The following is a 15,935-nucleotide window of genomic DNA, read 5'->3' on the forward strand; positions in this document are numbered from 1 at the left end:
ATTGACTTCGAATCACGTCAACGCTATGTCTCGCAAAATAACCCGCATGGTAACGACGTCGACTGCTTCGAAGTTGGTCCACGCAAGTACCGTAGATGCAACTCCTCCAAGACAATAAGGCCGTGGTGTCATATTGTCGACGTTACCTGCCGCAGGCCAGCGCGGGTGGCACGAATTGGAGACGAGTGTCGCGTTCGGATGGCACTGGGGTCCTCGGTGATTGGACACGAGCTTCTGCCGAGGGCTGACGTATATGGCATTTGTGTCCAATGTGTTCCCCGCGCTTGCCTCTGTTTGGTGACGTAGGGAATCAAGCACTAGGGCGTTGCTCTTTATACTTCGTTTCAGCTTAGGCCCAGACGCAGCCGACGCAACGAGCTGGCGGGACCAATCAGTCTGCGTCAAAAGTGCACCGTCATGGTGTTCGTCGTGTTTCAGTACATGTTCTATCATCGCTGAACTAACCATAAACAGAAGAGGCCCAGTGACTTGCGCTTTTGACGCATGCTCGATTGGTCCCATGAGCTCGTGGCAACGTTACTAGATTCGCGTCACCGGAAATTCTGACTGCCCCAGTGTGCGTGACCCCACTGATGATTCCGCGCTCGAGACAGGCCTGCTAGAAGTCAGTAGTCCGTGGCGGCCCCACAAAGACTACTTTCGCGAAAACAGCTGCAAGTCTTTTCACCCTCTTCAACCGCAACATCAACCCCTCACCCTCGTCCACGAGCTTTATTTACACCATCGTCTCCATCAGTTGGACGCGGCGTCGCATGTCGCCACTGTACGGGCGACTTGCCTTTCTGCGGCGTCGCGGGTCTCCTGAGCCGAAATAAATTACTACCACTATCGTGCGAATCAATATTTTGACTGGCCTTCCTCTTCTTTTACTGAAATTATTAAATTCGGAGTTCGTTTGAAAACGACATCGTGGGTGTTTGTTCCGCACCTTCAGCGCTTCGAAAAGATGAACCTTCAAATTTCGATCAACTTCTTCCTTAGGTCTGTGTGTTGCGACGAGAGGCGGGGAGCGCATTTCGAGCTGCTCCTAAGTTCCGTAGACCGACGGTAATGATGATGATGATGATAGTCCGCGGCCATTTCTTTATATTGTTTGGTTTGGTTGCGAGCGCCACCAAGCGCCCCACAATAAATAACAACGCGAATGCTATGACTTGAGGAGCGTAGCCAGAAGGAGAAAAATCCCGGAGGCCATGTCCATAGAGTACGGTCTAACGCCATTTAGAACAGTGTACTTCGAAACTTTCGTATTTTACGGAATACACTGTATAGTTACCATAGCAGCCGTCCTCAAAATGGTGCCGTGTGGAATGACGGGAGGCGGGTCGTACGGGGAAGAGGGGGGTACTGCTCGTGGAAGCAACGTTTACAGTGACGTAACTGAGCTAATTTCTTAATAACGTTGGCTCTTAGCGTCGGCTAAGGTGTCAGTAAATGTATGTCGTTCGAATCCGATGGTAAAGAACTGAGTGGGATCTATCATGTTACCGAAGTGCAACATTTCTACACCGTCTGCCCATCATTCCTCCAAACCTCTTCAAAAAATCCAATCAGTTTTTTTATCTTTTTTTTTTTTTTTATGAAATCTTTTGCTGCGACACTAAACGCATGATTTCGTACGCGTCAAAAAGAGTCAAGCAGAGCCGGAAATGCCTTATCTCCCGGCGCTCGTTGCGTTTATAAGCATGCTCTGATCGGCTAAAGCCAATCACGCACAGAAAAGATGGATCGCGGCGCATTCACTGTACGTGATTGGTTTTGGTCGGTGATAGGTTGATTGGCTCCACCGGAGTGGAGTGTCGGTTGCGGTCGGTCTTCAAATGAAACGGACTATGCGGAACGCAAGTTGGTCTGCTCCTTGCGCAGGGGTTGCCGTGACGTCAGAACACCGAGCTCTCATTGGAAGGATAGTGGGTAAACCTCAAAGCGGCGAGCATTGATGTCTACCGACTATCGTTCCAACCAGAGCTAATCAAATCTCAGCGTTCTGACGTCACGGCAACCCCTGAGAAAGAAGCAGACGAACTTGTGTTCCGCGTTAACACACGTACGGTCTACAAACAAGAAAACGTTCACCCACACCTAGCGCGGGCGCTGCACTTGCGCACAAACCAGATACGAGAGAGGCGGTGCATCTGCGCATGCGCGGGGCTGACATCAGCACCACCGCAGTGGCGTGACTTCAAGGAATTGGGTTGGTGTAGAAAAACAGTTTCGTTTTACTCTCGGGGTGTCAGAAGATTGGTGGAACGAAATGGTCATGGTAAGGCGATTTAACGAGAGACGGAAACTAGGGCATCATTTAAAGAGGAGGGTGGTATATGTATATAGGTTATAGACCAACTCAACTCACTGACGTCACGCCACTGTGGGGGCGCTGCTGTCAGTGCTGCGCATGCGCAGATGCTTCACTCCTCCCGACTATGGTTTCTGCGCAGGCGCACTGCCCACACTTGGTGAGGGAAAGGCGTGCTTGTTTGTATACACTGTGTTAGTGTATAGCCCGGAAACATTTACCGGTGACGCGAGCTTTCGCCCGATACAAAGGCCATATTCATCATCATCCGTTCATCAATCCCGGTGCCACTTCGTTTGAACTGGAGCGAAAAGAATGGGTCTGTGAACGAGCACTTCCGCGGAAGATTGGTCGAGTCGTCAAGGGGCACATTCGGTTTTGTCGGCTGGCAAAAGGCTCTTTGTAGCGCCCGTCTTACTCTACGATGGGCCAGGGAGAAAAGCTATGGGTCCAATCAGGGAAGAAACCACATGGTATAGCGCTCCGATGTAAAATGTTGCCATAGGAGCACTGATGCGCACGTGGAAGTGCTATACTACGTGGTTTCTAACCGGCTCGTGATTGGACCAAGCTTCTCCCCGCCTTGATCTCTAGTCCATCGTACACTCTCAAGGATTTAGGAGCTTCCTCTCCGGCGGGACACGGAAAGAGGCAATCAGGACGAAGTACAGGAGGATCCAGAGGACTGGTACGAAAGTTCAGAATGTGATTGGACTCTAAAACTGCAATGTGCGAAAGGACAACAAGCAACTGTAATATCATCCGTTCGGACCCTTCTGTTCTTCGCCCTGATTGGTTGTCTCCGTGTTGTGCAGGAAGGAAGAAAACTCGCGGATCTTTTCTCTGGGAGTCTGGCGAGATCAAGTATGTGTTTTTTACCAAAGGTCGTCGAACAACCGTTATACCCGAGTGAGCTACGTGCGGATGTCTTCTTGCTCTTTGATATAGTCCGCATTTTTTCCACGTCCATCTCGCGCTTGCGTCGGCGTGTTGTAGGCGTGCTTGACCCTCCAAGGACGTTTCTATTCTCTTCCCGCCAGACAGTTTACATAAAACTACCCACTCCCCCCACGCAGCGGAATATACCGTCTAGACCGAGAACGTAACACTTCAAACACACAAAGCAACCTCTTTCTATTCTCTCCCTCCCTGACCCTTTCTCCCTTCGGTGCGCCCCGTGAGTCCCCGTCCCCTCTTAAAGACGGGTTGAGGCGTGAATTTATTTTTCGGCTCGTGGGCGAGCCGTACAGCGCCACAGCTGGCACGTCTTCGTGTGCACCGGCCCGGCTATATCCGTCCAGTTGACGTGGAGAGGATCGCTGATGGTCGTCGTAGAACTCGGGCATCTGCACAAAGACACGCGTTCAGTTTTAAAGACGGCCGCGCTCGTATAGTAAAACTATTGCGTGTTTCAAGACGGATGGCAGTCTCCCCCCCCCCCAAGCAACCGCGCGGTTCTTTTTGGGAGACAAGCGGGCACGTACGCGCTCCGGCTCCCAACGCCGGGCTCACTCTGATAATAGGGAGTTTTAGCAAGTCGTTTTTCGAGCCCACGGTTCTGAAATCACGAACGGTGCAGCTGGTCCGTTCCCTGAAATCGTACGTGAAACTTGACATACTTTAGCGAATCGTGAAACTGGCGCGAACGTGGGGACGATGATGATGATTTGTTTGACTGGTGGCGCCATCTTCTAGTAAACATGTGAAACATTCTGCAACGTGTCCATCCGTAGCGGCTCGTGTTTCCGGCGTACGACTGATGTAAACAAGACGGCCGACGTAACATTTGCGGGTCGGAATTTCAAGAACTGCGAAGCTAGATGGAGTTAAAAGTATCTGAACGACCGTAAATGTATGTGGTGTGTCTCCGTCATCTTGAACTTGAACGATCGTTCACGTTGTGTGCCGTCGAACCAAATCATTTCGTCTGCTCGTGGTCGCCACGGCAGCTAGTCTGCCCGCAGATCGCAAAAATTTACCAGCATGCGCAGTTTACAGCATTCATTTCAAAGACTGCCATTGTGAGCAGTCCTTGAAATGATTTGGTTCAACCTCTCAAATGAAACAGATTAACAGGACGGCAAATCGCTTCCCACTGTCCTAAGCCTAACGCTCGGCTGGGTCGGCGAAGTCAGTCGCCGAACCGACCGCCATCTTTTTTTTTTACCCGAGTCGTGAACGGTGCTGGCTGCGTTGCGGTGACGACTCCAACGGCCGGAATGGGAGAAACGAACGAGAAGAGCCTCCCGACGCACCGAACGAGTCACGTGCGCATGCGCAGTGGCGTCGCCGGTGCGTTCGAGGGCGAACCATTCGTGTGGAAGCGACCTGCTAAAACTCCCTGGTCTTCCCTTAAAACGACTCTAAAACGTCGTTTTCATTTTTTTTTTTTTTTCATTTTCTTAAGCACATAAACAAGTCGTGCCGACAGTCGGATGTAGCGCTTGGAAGCGGCGGCGCCCCTGGCGGCGGCGGGCGGAGCCACCGCTAGTGTAAACAGTCCTCCCACGGGTCTGTAAACCGTGTCTCCGTCTTCTTCTTCCAGCAGCGGCCAGCTGAAACGCGCCGTCGCGGCGGGGTTCGCGCTGGGAGGGACTTTTTATATCCTCTCGGACGTGCGGGAGCAACTCCCGGATCTTCCAGATCGGGTGGCTCGGCGAAGCGAGCGAAAAACCCCCTGGCGAGAATCCAACTCCAAAACCCCCCTACCCCGTCTCTCGCGGCAGGCTTAATTCGAAATAAATGACTCGGAGTCGCCGTACAGCTCGCAGAAACCCGAACGCCCGTATCAAACAAAACCTGGGTGGATAGAGAGAACCCTCGGTTGCACGTTTCCCTGTTGTTGTTGTTGTTGTTTCGTGTCGCTAATTGCGATTGCGCAGCCAGCCTTTTTATAATTCGTGGGTGGGCTGCTACGAAATGTGTAACGGGGAATTTGATGACGCTCATGCGCTGCCTAAGTGCTTACCTAGAGAGGCGGGGCCGTGAAAAACAGCGGTATAACTTCCCGAGATTCCGAGCAGTCGTATGTTCCTGTCGCATGTCTCGTCATTAAACACAGAGTCTCATCAGTGTTGTGTAAAGTAAATCTAAAAAAAGTACTTTAGGTAAAATACGAAGTAAATTAGGGGTTATGTACTTTGAGTAAAGTAGGAAGTACACCGGGCGCAATGTCCTTGAGGTAAAGTACTATAAATATCATGTACTTTCAAAGTAACGTTCACGCACTTTTTGACACAATCGGTAATGATGGCCTTTCGTTCCCCTATAAATGTTTTGTTGTTATTGTTGTTGTTTTTAATGGTATACGTTTCTCCATGGTTAACCATGGTTCTCAAAAATGGCGGTCAATATTGGATAAAAGTAGTCACAGAGTAGTAGTTGTTTAACTCTCGCTGACGAGCTATTTAACGTAATCAACTTATAACGCACGTATTTGTATCTGTCTTATAACCGCCATTACTTCACTCAGAGAACTGACCAAATGGCATCTGGAAAGATGATAGCGCGTTTTCACACAACGATACGCCATATTTTTTTTTTTTTTTTTGTTAGAGGTTACTTAATTTTGATACTCGACCTCAGAAGTTGAATACAGTACTGCGAAAGTCAAAAACGCGAACGTGTATTCCTTAAAAGAGCTTAATTTCACCGAGACGAAATTTGGGGAATGTACTTTGAAATCGGACGTTGTACTTTACTTGGAAAGTACCAGAAAACAAAGGACGCTTCAAGTAGAGTACAAGTACACACGCAGAGAACGTACGTAAATGAAATTAGACGTTTTCTGAACCTACTTAAAGTAGTGCTTTAAGTACAATGTACTTGAAGTACTTCCCAACACTAAGTTTCGGTTCCTTACACTCGGTTCCCACTAGGGCGACAAGACAAACACACACCCGACACCTACAAGCATCAAGTTCGCGCAGCATGCATGCGAAGGTATCTTTAGCAGGCTCGCAATCCATTTGTGCTTACTTGTAAAGGGGTATTCACACGAGGGAGAAATCCCGGGGATTTCTCCCCGGCACGCGCGCATCACGAGATGAAAACGCGAGGCTTTTGCACATCGCAAAGCCTGACGTTTTCGTCGTAGGATGCGCGTGCCGGGGAGAAATCCCCGGGATTTCTCCCTCGTGTGAATACCCCTTAAGCTGGGACTGCAGCCAAAGATACAAGCGCGAGGCTAGCCCGCGCTCATGGCTTTGAGAAGTGCATTTCTAGCGTTTCTAGCATTTCTAGCATTTCATATAGACACATTTTTGGGGGACTAACTATATTCCGTTCCACTTTATGCTGTACCGCAGCGAAGGCTAGAAGCGCGAGCTCGTAGCGTTGGCAGCTGCCCTTGGTGCACGAGATCTTGTGCCGCCGAGATGTACCCTGAAGCAAGGAGCTCGCGCTTGTAACCTTTTCTGCGATACGACACAAGGTGAAACAGAGTATAGTTAACTGCATGCATTGTGTTCTCGTTGATATGGACAACTCACATTATGGACAATTTTTTGGGGGGGAAGCCGAGGTGTCCATATTAAAAGAAGCATCAATCTTTATTGCTTGACCGCTATAGTTTTTTTTTTCTTTAAATAGGTCCTTAGGACCCACTAAAATAATGCTTCGGAGCTATTTTTCAAAATATAATTTATTAACTAGCACGATGGGCCAGGAAGTGCATAGGAACCAGTAACCTGTTAGAATAGTTTATTTTTACTAATGAAAATATGAACAGAAGTTGATATGTTCTGGTTATATTCATACACTTTAGTAGGGCAATTTCAAACATTAAACCATCATATATTACTAGATAGGTTACACAGTATTGGTATTCGGGGAAATATGCGTGACTTATTTCAGAATTATCTTAATGACCGGTATCAAATAGTACAATTAGGCTGAAAATATAGCAGAGAAATGAGAATCAAATAGGGCGTACTGCAAGTACAGTACTTGATCCACTACTTTTTTTTAATTTATACGTTAATGAGATAGCCCAAGTCCAATTAAAAAGTGAGCTATTCTAATTCTAAGATGCACACAAAAAATATCTGCAAAGATGATACAAGAAGACATTTATAAAATAACAAAATGGTACCGAAAATAATCTAATTGTTGTAAACGTTCCAAAAACGCAAGTATTATGCTTCGGAAACTCGAGAAAACAAATCCTAACTGAATTACAAAAAAGAAGAAAAAAAATGCGCGAGCAGAATTGCAATTATTGCTCATGCGTTCCGATGAAATGCGCTGATAATCTCAAATACCTCGGGCTGCTCATAGACAAACATATTAAATGGGATATTCATGTAGAACAAATTTGTAAAAAAATCAGGGATATTAATGGCGCAGATGTATCACATACAAAATCTGGCCCTCGACCTCGACCTACAATTGACTGGACTCGCCCAGTCAATTGTATAGCATTCTTAGTAATTACTAAGAATGCTATACAATTGACTGGGCGAGTCCATACTTCAGTATGGAATAACAGTCTGCAAACATTGTACCAAATATTTACAACTAAAATAGAATCGATTTCCCCCCAAAAAGGGATGTCCAAATATGGGTTACCCAAGTGAAGAAACTGTTCTGCAAAACTACGTGCATAAAGGCCTATGAATGTTGCGTTTTAGAGACCAGATGAAGCATGGTATTTTAATAAATCATTTTTTAACAACAAAAAAAGTGGGAAATGGCAAAGGAAGAACGTTAAGACCGAATAAAAAATTTACTGAAACATTTGTTTATACCAAATATGAAGAGGCCACAATAAATTATTATGTAATCAATATTTGAATGAATTGCGCAAATTACGTGAATTAATACAAAAAAAAAAGCTGTCAAAAATGTGGCTACTTACACAGAGTAAAAAGCAAACCCTAGAGCAGTGAGTCTCAACCACTGATGTTTCGCGGACCCCTTGTGGATCGGCGCAGAGAATGGAGGACCCCGTTCGTGACGGGCGGAAGGAAAAGGTGTAGGTCAAAAATTATGATAATGATTGAATATTTGTATATAACTAAGGACTAGTAGAAGTAGACTTTGCTCATTGACACGCACATGAGAAACCCTGCCCGAAAATTGGAACGTTTCTTCTCAATCTGAAATAAAGACAACTTTTATTGCCGGGCTTGACTGATGAGGCAGGGCTCACGGACCCATAGAGTGCCTTCGCGGACCAAAAATGGTCCGCGGATCCCTATATGAGGACCATTGCCCTAGAGAATAGGTTCGCTTTGACATAGTAGTTGTAGTTAACGACGTGACGCAAGAAAAGCCAAAATCCAACATATCTTACAGATTACTGCTGTTTAATGAATTAGTGTAATAGACGGTAACTATATTTTTTTTTCTGTGTATATAGAAACTCCATTTATTTTGCAATCGCGCCCTCTCGTGTAAGTTTTATAATTCTCTAATAAAAACGCAAAGGCGCACAAGCCAGTATTGGCTTATGTGGGATTTACATTTGAACAGTATTTTAAGAAGCGAGCATTGATTGATTGATTTTCTTGTTTTAAAGAAACCATGTAGTCCTGGGCCTAATTTGGTGGCCATGGGGGCCACTAGAAAAGAAGGCACTGAATGTGTATGGAGTGTCGACCTTGAAATTATGGGGATTAGGCTCGTGCCTTGACTTCAGTTCAAAATCGGTCTCGGAGCATGTGGAGCGCATTGCAGAGGTAAAGTGACGAAACAGAAACACTGCGTTGACTGTTAAGTTGTGGTGATAAAATGCTGTTTCGGCCCGCAGACGGCGTGGCCTTGCCCATCTATGGAAATCAGCAAACGAATTGTTTATGGCCGGTAGTTTCTATACAACCACGGTTCTGTTTTAGGTCCGCTACTTTTCCTCATCTATATTAATGATCTGTCTGAATGTATCTCCTCTAATATTGGTATATTTGCTGATGATTGTGTACTATATAGAGAAATAACTGATAACTCTGACATCTTTGTTCTCTAATCTGATCTTAACTCTGTATCTAACTGGTGCGACAAGTGGTTGATGCAACTCAATCTTAATGAATGTAAATTCATGAGAGTTTCCCGTCATACTAACATATGCTTGAATTACTAGATTGACAACACTCCGCTCCAGTCTGTGTCCTCTTACAAATACTTAGGTGTTTACATAACTTCTGATCTTTCCTGGGAAACTCACACTGACTACGTAACTAACAACGCCAATCGCTTGCTTGGATATCTCAAACGAAATTTTTCACAGTCACCAGTGTCACTAAAACTCCTTTTATATACTACTTTAGTACGTACTAAACTTGAATATGCATGTTCTATCTGGGACCCTTGTCATAATACTATCATTGCAACATTGGAATCAGTTCAAAATCGTGCAGCACGTTTCATACTCTGTAATTACCATCGTACATCCAGTGTTACTTCAATGAAAAATAGCCTTGGTTTACCCACACTAATGAACCGTAGACGCATTTCCCGCCTTACTTTATTTCATAAGATTTACCATAATAACCCTTTCATGCGTTGTGAACTTCTAACGCCACCTACTTATGTTTCATCCCGCGTAGATCACCAGCACAAAGTCGGTATCCCAAATTACAAAACTAAAACTTATTATAACTCCTTTGTCCCTCGCACTAGCTCTGATTGGAATCGCCTTTCCGCTGACATAGCCTCCACAACCAGTATTATTGATTTTAAAAATGCATTGTTTGTTCATTTTGATTGACCATTTTCCAGTTGGTATTACTGTTATAACATTGTGTAAATTTTTTTGAAGTGTCTGAGCAAGCGTGCATTAATTACTGTATTATATTTTATGTATCAACAACTGTACCCTTGTCACCTAATCCCCCCCCCCCCCCCCCCCCCCCCCCACTCCCCTCTGTAATACCCTTCGGGGCCTTGAGGGTAAATAAATAAATAAATTCGACTCTATTAGTGTATACTCTCTGGTGCCGCAGCGAACTGTGATTGGCGGGCTGTTTTAGTAAACGCGGGCTTGTTTATAAGCAGTGCTGTTGGTCGATAGCGCTTTATGAAAATAGGCTGGTGTTGATTCAAACGTTACTGCCCACGAGAGATGGTAGCGTCACACCGGCCACTATATGAAACAGCACTAAAGAAGCTATATGCTTTGACTATCAACGCCCCACTTTCCGATTTTCTCTTGGGCGCCGCCATTTTGTTGCCTATATAGAGTGCAGAGCAGTCGTGATTGGTGAAGGTCACGATTCTCAAATACGACTCTCTGATCTTTAGATATGGTGTTGGAAGTTCAGGTAACATCGCTATTACTCTCTCTCTCGGACTGCTCGAACATTTCTGGGGGACGGAAAAGCGCTTTCTGCGATTCTAGACGAAGCTTTTAACGTGACTGACGAGAAGGATTTTTTCGGCAACAAGATGGCGGAATTGTCGTTGCTCTGAAGCGCAGCGTATTTGTGACTCGAGTTATTAATATCGCAGTTGTTCAAACGCTGTTCTTGAAAGTCACCTTTTCCGGAATCTAATCACCTGCTCTTGTTTCTTGCAGCTGCTGATGAACCGCTGGACCAGTGAGTACCTTCCTTTGACCTAAGCATGCCTCGAATCTCCGTTACGGCCCCCCTCGATAAAAGTTCGATGGCTTCAAACCTGAGACGAGTACACCCGTCGCAAAAACGGGTAGCGCGGAACACCGGGGACGCTAGGTACATAACCGGTTGTAGCAGACGATGGAGGGGACGGAGAACGCGCAGGCGAGCGGGCGATGGCAGGCGAGGAACTGCTCTATCATCTCTGTCTTTAGTTTCACGTGGTGGATGTGCGGAGGCAAGGATAAACATGCAGGACTTCGCGCGCTGCTTTTTGCACGACCAACCGCCAGGTTCGCGACATCCAATCAGTGTGACACTTGGACGTTTATGAAGTCATTTGTTGCGATTTCGGGACCACTTTTAATGTGTGGGCAGCATAGGACGCTAAACACACTGCTCGGAGACGCGTTGCAGAGGCACCGCGGTTCTGCATGGTAAGCGGAGTGCAAGTTCGTCTGCTTCTTTTGCTAGAGTCGTGGTTATATCAGAACGCGGAGCTCTGATCGGCTGTGATTGGAAGGATAGTGGGTCACTAGACCTCAAATCAAGCTGCCTTCAGGTCTACCCACTATCCTTCCGTCGGAGCCAATAAGAGCTCGGCATTCTGACATCACCACAAACAAAAGAAGCAGACGAACTTGCACTCCGCTTAGCGTTCCGGTCCTGATGCCATGGTGCGCAGTTTCGCGCCGTTCTGTCACATTACGTGGGCCCTTTCCTGTATTCAGTGACAGCGTAAGGAACGCAGTGCGTTGCTCGTTACTTTCGCGTCTATTCCTTCGTGATTGGTTCTTTTGCGCTGTAATCGGCTAATGCTGCAATCTGATTGGTTGCGGCACGACGAGTTTCTGAACCTGTCAGTGTCCATGGACCAACTCGATGCTCTGACGTCAAGCCACTGCGGTGGCGCTGCTGTCGACACCGCGGATGCGCACACGATTCATTCCTGTCGAATTTGGTCTCTGCGCACGCGCATTGCCCACACCTCGTGTGGGAAAAGCGGGCTCCTTTGGAAACGATGGTTCGAGCGTTTCAACCTCATTCCCCGGTTCCTACAAAACAGTTTGGCGAAAGTTGTATAAATAAAACAAAAATAAGTCACCTTGTATTATTTATTTATTCGCTACCTTATATGGCTTGCAAAACGCCGCTGTCGTTCACGTTTGCTAGCAAACGCGCTTCAAAAGCTGGCCTGGTCCTCGTGGGTGTATAAAATTCGTTGGTTCGAGCAGCAGTTCGGTAATTTCGGGCTCGCCTTGGAAAGGCTCGTCGAGGTGTCTGGCTACGATCAGACGATCTGCGGATTCTACAAAGAGGAGAAGCAAGAAAGCGGCTCGCAGAGGCCGTGCTTGCTAAGCGTGTATACTATCAAGACCGGTTATAACGAAGTCCGCAGGAATCGGAAATCAGTTCGCTCTATTCGCTATTTCGTTATAACCGACTTCGGTTAGAACGAAGTGCAACAGGGAATGTAAAATCATGACCGCTTCGATATACCCGCTGTTTCGTTGTAACCGACTTCGGTGAGAACGAAGTGCGAAAGGGAATGGGAAATCGTGATTGCTTCGATATAGCCGCTATTTCGTTATAACCGACTTCGGTTAGAACGAAGTGCAAAAGGGAAAGGGAAATCGTGACCGCTTCGATATAGCCGCGGTTTCGTTATAACCGACTTCGGTTAGAACGAAGTGCAGAAGGGAATGGGAAATCGTGACCGCTTCGATATAGCCGCTGTTTTGTTATAACCGACTTCGTTATAACCGGTCTCGACAGTACAGCATTCTACAAACGGGTTCCTGGCAGCTGCCATTTTGGATGTTGGTGCGTGTTATGCGCACCTCCCTCGACAAGCGATATTCTCCCCGCGACGTCGGACCGTTATCCTCGCACGTTGGGTTTTTACCTTTTTTCAAAAAAGTGGGATGGTCTATAGACCTTTCCAGCGGCAGTCTCGAACGAATCGAGCGGGCAAAAAATGCTTAGTCACTGAGCTGTGGACGCATGCGCAGCGTCCGTTGTACCGCACAGCCGATCAACAGCTCATGCTTGGAAGGCATTCCACAGCCCAGCAGACAAAGATGACAGCGCGCAGGAGGCGAATTCTGCAAAGGTCTATAGACGTTTGCGAGCGGTCACGCGTCGAAGGCTAGTCTGGCCACCGTGAACGGATCGTTTCGGCGCCAGTCTGGCAACTCTAGGCGCACTTCAGCGAGTGTGAGTGGCAAAGGCTACCGCTCGTTATCGAGGGTAGAGCCGTTAATATTCATCTATCTATCCAGGCTCGACTATCGGGCGATCTACACGCGCCAGCAGTAACATGGCGGCGCCCAGGAGCTGTACTAACAAACGTCTAGAGAACATTTCCACGATTGCCACCTAAACGCTGACATCTTTGTTTATTGGGCCGTGGAACGCGTGCCGAGAATGCGCTGTAGCTGCCTCCTGCAAAATATGAAACGCCGCGTATGCGTTCGTGGACCAATGACTATGCATTTTTCGCTTGGGTGAATAGGCGCTCGAAAGTTGCGTAGAATTCGTTACGTCATTGCTGTGATGTCGCTTTTTTATATTAAAGCTTTCAGGTAAGCAAATATTAAGGTATACAGCTCTGCGCGGAGTTTATCTGACGCACACTTGCTGAAAATGATGAACAAGTAGCGGCATATAAAGTCCCTTGCTACGTCTTTTACAAGTGACGACAACCAATACAAATGGCAAAGCACATCCCGCTGGAACAAAATGGCGGCATTCAGTTCAAACCTCTCCTGTGCGCCGCCATTCGCTTCCTAAAACCTGCACCGTCACGCGGTCGACGCTTCAAAGAATGTCGCACTTGTAAGAACCTGTTATCTAAAGACTTTAGGCATAGGTCTCTTTGCGCCCCTTTGCGCGCCCGCCCCTGTGTGCTGATTTCAGCGTTATCACCAGGACTGCTTGCGAGCAAACGCAAAAAAGAAAAAAAAATGGCGTCACCGTTGTTTTTCTTTGTTTTTTTAAGGTAATACAGTTACATTATGCGTTTCGGTTAAATGTCGGTATTCGTGACACTACCCCTATTGTAGTGCACTCTATTCGCAACTCCAAGGTCAAAGTGCCAGCTGCTCCGGCCACTCGTCCAAAACGTTGATAACCTCAACGATTGTCTTAACGTGCCGTCCAAGACCACGTGTCCTTGATAATCGCCTTAACTTGCTTCAAAAAAGTGGCATTCCAAGATCGAAAGACCAACCGTTGATTTTTCGCGTCCACGCTTAGCTTGAACCCTCGGTGACTGAAGGTCATTCAGGGGTCATCGGGGTTTTTTGGTAGTGGCAATATCGCGGCAACTGAGAGTAGCCCTTGAGCAAGCGCGTGTTGATTCATTTTTTTACATTACATTTGGAGAATTATTTCTTGCGTACAGTTGCCAACCAACTTATCCTGAACACTCATGGGAGCGATCCTGGCGGTAGCCGCAAAACTGCTCCCCGACGTAGCGCTCAGGGGAACATCCCGAGCGTGGGAGGTCGCTCGCTGGGCCCTGGATACCGCAGGAATTTTTCCGACCGCCCAATTTATAGTTGATTCATTGTCTCGAAAATTAAGCATTAATGGGACTGTCAAGTAGAACTTTCAAACGCCTTCCTCCCGTCATTCCTAAGATATAGTTTGTACGGTATAGCATCCAGGTGTCCTAAAAATAAATATTTGAGTTCTTACAATGAAGCCTATTTTCGAAAAAAAAAAAAAAAAAGAGTTTAGAATGCGTCATATGTGTATTTTCAGGATTTGTTTTGTATCTGCTAACTACGAGACAAGTTTCAGTGGCGTGAACTTTGATTTAAGCTAAGTAAACTTTTAGAAGTCTGATTTATAAAATCGTAGACTTACGTCAGCTTCAATTTATGATATACAGTGTTGCGAAATATTTATATTTTCCCGAATTAAAAAAAATAAAGTGTGATCGACTTGAATGTCAGTGGTATAGCGAAATATATACAAATTGATTTAGAAACTTGTGCCAACCATGTTCAATTCTCAAGTATGCAGACTGTTTAGCACGTTTTCAGGAAAGTCTTATGACAAGAGCCAATCATCCTGGGTTAAAACATATAATCGTTTTTGCTTATGAATAAATAGAAATAAATGCGTGCCTTGTTGATGCGTCAAAGATGTAAAGGATATTTTACATACTATTTCTTTATAATACCTCAATGAGAAATAACTTGCAGTGACAAAACAGACATATGTTCCTGTGGTGTTAAAATATTAAATTCAAACTGTAAGTTATTTTTATAAAAAAAATAGTTTACCCGAATTGTCCGTTGTGTTACGGTCAGTCCCGTAACAATCAGTTGTTTCATGAGTAAATCGCAGCACAAATCAGTCGCATCAGCTAAAAAAAAATAATCTCCCATATGTAATTAGTATTGACTTCTGCTACTCCATGACCAACTAGAAATTTTAATGACAAGCAGAAAATGCAAGTTTCAATACCCTCCATGCCGCCTTCATCAACCCCGAAAAAAGAATCGAATGCTTCTCTACGCGTTACTGTACATTTTTTGCGAGATAAATTTGTTTTTCAGTTTGTGTAAAGATACTAAACTTTTCACCAAAAAGTGGAAAAGCTCCCAAATAAATATTATTGTGCTTTAAAATTAGTTTAATTAATTTTCGAACAGACCAGGTGGCGAATTTCAAGAATCTTTTGCAAAAAAGGCAGCCCTCGCGAGAATATTTTTTTTTTCATCTAGATACAAAATTTGAGTCTATACGTTTTATGCATGTTGTTGCAAATATCAATATTGCAAAATAAAAACAAAATATATGCTGATACGCACAAAAAAAAAAGTCGTAAATTGGCTAACGCTCATTTCATTTTGAGAACGTTCCACAATATGTGTGGTAACGAAATAAATAAACTTCTAAGAGCTCGGCTATGCTTTTAATGAAAATAAAAAAAAAATTATTACCTGTTGATCAACATCACATAAAACCACGTTGATATAACCTGAGACTGGGGTAGAGAAGAAACATCAAAACGTAGAAGGGACAAACAATAGACAGGACGACGTCTCAAA

General features: G+C 45.6%; 1 protein-coding gene across 1 annotated transcript in view; it reads left to right on the forward strand.

The window, feature by feature from the left end:
• Positions 1–15,935, forward strand: part of LOC115311742 (twitchin) — a 224,392-nt gene that overhangs the window by 1,697 nt on the left and 206,760 nt on the right. The window contains exon 2 of the mRNA XM_042289324.1: positions 10,830–10,851. Within this exon, the coding sequence (XP_042145258.1) occupies positions 10,830–10,851 (22 nt within the window). The remainder of the gene's footprint in view (positions 1–10,829; positions 10,852–15,935) is intronic.

The sequence above is a fragment of the Ixodes scapularis genome, unplaced genomic scaffold, assembly GCF_016920785.2.
Source record: "Ixodes scapularis isolate PalLabHiFi unplaced genomic scaffold, ASM1692078v2 PGA_scaffold12__126_contigs__length_90152505, whole genome shotgun sequence".
Taxonomy (NCBI): domain Eukaryota; kingdom Metazoa; phylum Arthropoda; class Arachnida; order Ixodida; family Ixodidae; genus Ixodes; species Ixodes scapularis.